Source organism: Pteropus vampyrus, unplaced genomic scaffold (genome assembly GCF_000151845.1).
Source record: "Pteropus vampyrus isolate Shadow unplaced genomic scaffold, Pvam_2.0 Scaffold78, whole genome shotgun sequence".
NCBI lineage: Eukaryota > Metazoa > Chordata > Mammalia > Chiroptera > Pteropodidae > Pteropus > Pteropus vampyrus.
The window spans coordinates 6016838-6023280 of record NW_011888859.1 but is presented as its reverse complement, the minus strand read 5'-3'; the positions used below and the strand labels follow the sequence as shown (position 1 = coordinate 6023280).

The window sequence follows — 6443 nt, the reverse complement described above, 5'->3', positions numbered from 1 at the left end:
GAAGGTAATAATCAATGATAAATACAAAACATTTAAATATAAATAGTCACCTAAATAACTAGGTAGGAAACTTGGGAACTTCCGACATTAACAGTTAGAAGCTCTGTGGCTGCTGCATTTGATGTTTACGTACTTCTAATGAAAACGATGCAGCTGGACTGCATCATGTGTTTATTACATCAGCTGGGTCATGTATTATTTCCACTTTAGGTTATTTGGATCATTTCTATTGGTATCATTTTCACATTTAAAAAAATTCACAAACTATATTGTAAAAAAAATTATATTTCTTTTATAAGAAAGGGTGTAGCAATAAAGACACAACGACTTCAAGATATGTATACAAGAACTCTGACAGAAAATTTTATGAAACATTCTTCTTAGGTGTTTAGGGAACTTCCAAGTACATGAACACTGTACACATCTTGCTCCTTGACAGCAGCTATCCCCAACCTTTGTGGCACCAGGGACCGGTGCTCCCATGAGAATCAAATGCCTGATGATCTGAGGCGTGGTTGCGTTGTTGTTGTTGTTGTTGGGAGCAGCTGCAAATACAGATGAAGCTTGGCTCTGATCGCCCGCCACTCACCTCCTGCCGTGTAGCCCAGTTCCTAACAGGCCACAGACAGGTACCAGTTTGCAGCATGGGGGTTGGGGACCCCTGCTCTGGAGGATGGAAAATGCCATTACAGATTTACATCAGGATACTCCAACTGGAGTCTTTTTACTTATCATCCTGAGTTCAGTGTCACACACACTCACCTGTGACTTGCTTATCTGGAAGAGAAGGGATTGGAATGGCTGACCCAAACTTAACCAGGAGACGCTCATATAACCAGTCAAAGTGTTTATACCTGTGGTTTACAGATCGATTAGTGTTCTACAAAAGAAGGAAAAGAGGAGAAAAAGTTACCAATGCCAACTACAGAAAATGAAGAAAAAAGCCAATTGTAACTAGTGCTGTAAGCGTGATTCTGCTTTTGGTAACCTGGATACTTACAGTAGGTGTTAACTGATATTCAATGTAGCTCTTCAGCCCATACATTTTGGAGCCTTTCCTGGGATCTGCTACCACACAGTCAAATGTAGAGGTAGGATAAACCCACATCGGGCCATAATCTCCAACCTACACAACGTTCCAGGGAGAGTTAATTTTGTTACATGGAAAAATAGCAAATAAAATTGATGTAAGTCATCAAATGATTCTTTTTAGGCCCAGAAGTCCTTTGGGGGGTCATTCTTGCTCTTCTTTGAGAAGTTACGTACATGTTCTGTGTTCCTGTTGGGGTTGTATTTGAAGCACACACTCGTCAGGACAAATTCTCCTGCTCTACACATAGGCACTTCAGGCCACGCAGAAGAGATGCCCATTTCCCTCCCCTCTGGGTGGAACAGAATTCTTCTCTCTCTAGTCCAGTTGTCTTAATTATATGTATGAAGGGCTAGTTTTAAAAAATTGTCTTATATATCATGGGCTGATAGTTTGTGAAATATAAAATTACACCCTTGGATATCTCAGCCATGTCAAATTGTTCTTGAACTTCCTCAACGCTTACTCTCATTTTCTGTGTACCCAGTCCTAATTCTTTTTAAAGGTGGAAGGAGAAAAAAGTAAGGTGGGATATGAAAGTTCAGAGGTCATTAGGGCAGGACGGTGACAGGGGCCCAGAGAATTTTAATAAGGGACTAAAGAAGATCTCTAACAACAAGGTGCTCTGGGTCCCCAAGAGGAAGGCCAGATCCAGAAAATTCTTAAAGCTGCAGAGTAGGAATCTTCAAGAGGAGGCTTTGGGGCATTTCCTGCAGTGACAGGGACCAAGCCAAGCAACTCTGATCCACTAGGGCTCAATACCCACAAGTCACATTTTATTAGTGGGGAAGTTTACTGTGCCTTAAATTAAGCAAACAACCAGATCTCTGCTTTCTCTTCGTTTCCTAAAGACGTGATGGCTTCCCTCAGCTTCTTTTCCCACGTAAGAAGCCCACGCAAAGAGGCCTGCCTGTGGGTTACAAGGCCCAGCTCTACCTAAGACTTGTGGGACAATTCAAACAATGGGGGACAAACTCAAATGCTCTGTTCCACAACCATTACCATGCTTGTGACAAATTCCCCTCTGAGAATCCAAGGGGCAGGGCCAATGGCTCTAAACTGTGTGGAGTTTTAAATTTAATGAAAAGAACAAAGATACATGTTTAGAATTTACAAGAAAGTCTGAAGAAAATAAAATTATCTTTAATCTAACCACTCAGAAGTAAGAACCCCAAATTTGCTTTGAGGGAAGAAGGATGAACAGGGATCTTGGTCACAGTCCTTCTCTCTGGAGGTTCCTAGGATTTTAAGCTTTTCAAAGGTGTAGGAACAAGTAATAAAATAAATCCAATGTCATCCATGCACTTTTATCAAGTTTCCTAAGACCCAGAGATGCCAGAATAAGAGCAGGTGTTTCCTCACCCTTGTCTGAGTCCATGGTGATTGCACTCAGGTTTCCCCCATCTTAGAGTTACAGGGCTAAGCCAACAGGGTCAGAAGACAGCCACAGTTCTCTTCCAGAATTTCATCTGGGAATATACAGCTATATAGCTCTTACACAGGAAATCTATCGGCATGCTAAATAATAATGAAGTTATTCTAAGGCAGATAGTCTTAATGGCACCCTTAACTCCTAGCTTTTATTTGCTAGCTCTTTATTATTACCTGACAGTTTGTTTACTGGAAGATAGACTAATTATATGAACATAGTGGAAAAGGTACCTTCTTCTGATAATGGGCATGTACTCTGCCAGGGTAGAAACCTAAATATTTGAGTTGGGTTTATTAGCTAAGTAGATAAGGCTGGTAGCAAAACAGCATGTAAATGATACTTCAAGACACCTTAGAGAAGAAAAATTGTTAAAAGAATATATAGTATGGGTGTTGTTGGTTCAATTACTAAGTCTAAAAGGTAAATATAAAGAATATCTAAACAAGATGATAGGCATTACTTTATGCTAATTATCTTTAGTACTCTTAAGATACTAACAAATACTGTCAGTTATTTGGAGCATTAAGTGTGTTTAAAAATACTTTCCAAATGAGTAATAACCCTCTTAGCTTTAAAGCATTATAAAAGAGCTTAATCAGAAACAGCAGCAAAGAAACAAAAATGAATAAACTTACAATGATAGGAATTTTCTCTTTGGGTTTTGCTAGTTGCTTGGCCAACAAATACTGTTCCATCCCAGGTTTTGCAAATCCAGGAAACCTAATCATGAAGACAAATGCTTGTGAGTCAAATCTTTCCTTAAAAGAATTCTATAGCTCTCATCTGCATTTACTTTAAAGCAGTTTTAACCTTGTTCTGTCTTTCAGATGTACTAGACCTAGGAAAGTGTGGTAAATGAAACCTAATATAATCAGATTGTTCAATGGCCAATTAGTCATTTAATCAAGCTTTATCTAGTAAGAGAACAGTTTTCTCCAGGAGGTATATTTATGGTACCTATTTGTTTAACTGGATTTGAAACTATCACCCCACGAAGAGTGAAGGGCTCAGAAAAATGTCCCCCAGGTCACAGGAGGAAATGGTAACAAGCTTATGATCTGGAGCTGGCCACAAGGGCAGTGGTCACACACCAGAATTTATGTATCCCAACTATAGAAGCCATAGTGACCCCCCTGCCGCCGCTGTTCATGGGCCCTGTGCTGGCTTCCTGAGGCTCGGCCCTCAGAGCCAGTTTATGAAACACAAAGAAAACCAGTCTTTCTAGTAGAGACCTAAAATGTAATGAAATTGGCTACTGCCAGGAATCAAATCTAAATCCAAAGCAAATTTCTAAAATTAGAAAAAAGCTGGAATAAATGTATAGCCATCCAAAGTGCTACTTCTAAAGAAGACAAGATTAATTTGGGTTTTATAATTTTTAAAAAAATAAACGAGAAAAAAAAAACCCTCAGGAAGCAAAATAGCTAAAATAGAAAAAAGAAATGGTATTTCTACAAAACACCAGCTACTTCTGATTTCATTCAGATACCAGGTTAAAGGCCAACGTGATGCTCTCAGAGGCCTGAATCTTCTTCTTCATTCTCGACTGAGTTCCCCGCTTTCCCTTGTCCCCAGACTTCTTTAAAACATGGCTCATACAAGAGAGAATCAAGTGGCGTATAGGAGCCGAATGGCCTTGGGTTTGAATTCCAAATCCAACTCCAACAAAAGCTATGTTACCTTTAGAGCTTCAGTCTCCTTGTGTGAAGAATGGGACCAATATGACCTATCTTTTCAGGTGATAAGGGAATTAAATGAGAAAATTTAGGTAAAAAGCCTAGTGTGTACTCCTAAGTTAAAAAATTATTTCTCATTATGCCATCTTCTCTTTGAAAGTACTTCCTACAGCCTCAGGTAGTTTTCACTGTGCTTCTTCAACATTCTGAGCATGCCCTTCCCATATAATTTATCACGCTTAACCGCCACTGTCCACGAGGACATTACAGCAGCCCAGAAGTATCTTAGACAGAGCACCTGCATTCCCAGGACCTCGAGGAGTAAGGGGAGCACACTAAATGCCTAATGAATTAATGGACTAGACTGCAAGCTTCTGAGGGCAGAAATCACGTTTCACACTTCTTCTGGTCCTCTTATGGACCGTAGCAAACTCTAGGACTGAATACGCAGTCACTTAATACTCACTGAACAGCAATGCGACTTATTAATTCTTTTGAGTATTATCAAGATGGATTTTATAATGCTCAAGTGTATTAAATTTCTAATCTTTTCTAGTATAAGGTTTATCTTCCATGAATTGCAGAATACAGCTATCATACACAATGAATTAATTTGCTGAAAAACGTTATTAACTTTAAAAAATTTTACAACTGTTATAAATATGAGTAATTTACTCACATTTATAATTTACTGTAATTAAATAAAAATACACAGGAGTTTAAATGGTTCCCAGTACCACAGAGAGAGACACTTCAGCTGTGCAGGTGTAAATTAGGACTGCTCTAATTTAGTTTCAACCTGGAATGGAATTTTAGAACAGAAAGAATTCTTAAAGCCAACCCCTTCACTTCAGAGATGAGGAAACCAAGGTTTAGACAGGTGGTCCAACTTTCTCAAGATCACACAGCAAATTAGAGAGCGAGCAAGGAGCAGCGGGAAGCCCAGGAGAGGGGTCAGAGGTCTGGGACACCAGCCAGAATCTCACTTTCTAGCAACGAAAACTTGGCCGGTCATTTGTCCCACCCAGTCTCTGCTTCCTCATTTGCCAACTGGGGCTAAGAGGCACATTCTATTTAAATGGGTTTTAAATATACTGTTTTCAGGTTTAAGGAACTGAGAGTAATATACATCACTAGGACCATACTGAGAACTTCAAATTTGACTCTAAGAAACAAGATGCAAGTCAATAATAAATGATTAATTTTATTAGATAAGCAAATGAGTATGAAAATACATAATGGAAGAAACTAGACAGAGACGCAGGAAAAGTGTGTAGCTAAAAGATAACTCAAATAATCACTGATGCTATTTAAATATACTAAAAACTTGTAGGACTTATTAAACGTTTACATATGTATGTACATCTAGAACTAGAGCTTGATATCTAGATAGATTTATCTAACATTATGTTTACAATTTTTTCCAGATATGGATTAACATTCCTTAATATCTGCTTTGAATCATGAACTTGGGACACTGAGAAAAAGTATTAGTAACTTTAGAAAATAAAACTATTTTAAATATAACTGCTGTAAGAAAGAGTGCCCAAAGATTCTTATGGACGTCATAAATTTTATCTCCTTCAAACTACACTGGTATAAACTAGACTTATCCAGAATTCTCTACCAAGCCATCCATCCTACAATGCTCTGTCCATATTTTCCCTTTCCATATGCTTTCCTGTTAAACGGTGTTATCTATAAGTATTATTCAAAACTTTTTTTTTTTTAACGTAAGTGAAAACAAAGTCCTAAACACATTAGGCACAGCAGTTCAGAGCACGTACTCAGAAGCCCGGGGTCTGGTTTGGAATCCTGACCAGACCACTTACCACCTGTGTGAGCGTGGGCACTCACTTGACCTCTCTGGGCTTCAGTTTCTCCCACAGTAAAACAGAGATTGTGTGTACAGTACAGGGAAGCGAGGGCCACGTGAGAATGCATGCAAACTGCTTTGCGCAATGCCTGGCAAGACGGTAGGTGACCAAAAAATAGTAAAACATTTAAAAGACAGTTATTTTTAGTTTTCCTGTGACATCAGCAGTAAAACCTTAATATGTCACAGAGTTGATAAAGGTAAAAACAGTGTTTGCGGAATATTAAATTTTACAAATATTTCCCTTTAAAGTGAAAAAAAAATTTTAAATAAGCTTCCAAGCTACGATCAAAATAAAAATGACCAAATCACGCCCAAAACGCCATAAATTAGAGAAGAGAAAAATCCCTCTGTACCTTCTGTCTGTTC

At 38.6% G+C, this 6443-nt stretch overlaps 1 protein-coding gene across 1 annotated transcript in view; it reads right to left on the bottom strand.

The window, feature by feature from the left end:
- The window catches only part of LOC105293859 (sorting nexin-9), a 37515-nt gene that overhangs the window by 9575 nt on the left and 21497 nt on the right, over nucleotides 1-6443 (bottom strand). Inside the window, exons 6-8 of the mRNA XM_011362733.2 lie at nucleotides 3158-3242; nucleotides 1001-1126; nucleotides 763-880 (exon numbers count right to left, since the gene is read on the bottom strand). Of these exons, the coding sequence (XP_011361035.2) occupies nucleotides 763-880; nucleotides 1001-1126; nucleotides 3158-3242 (329 nt within the window). The remainder of the gene's footprint in view (nucleotides 1-762; nucleotides 881-1000; nucleotides 1127-3157; nucleotides 3243-6443) is intronic.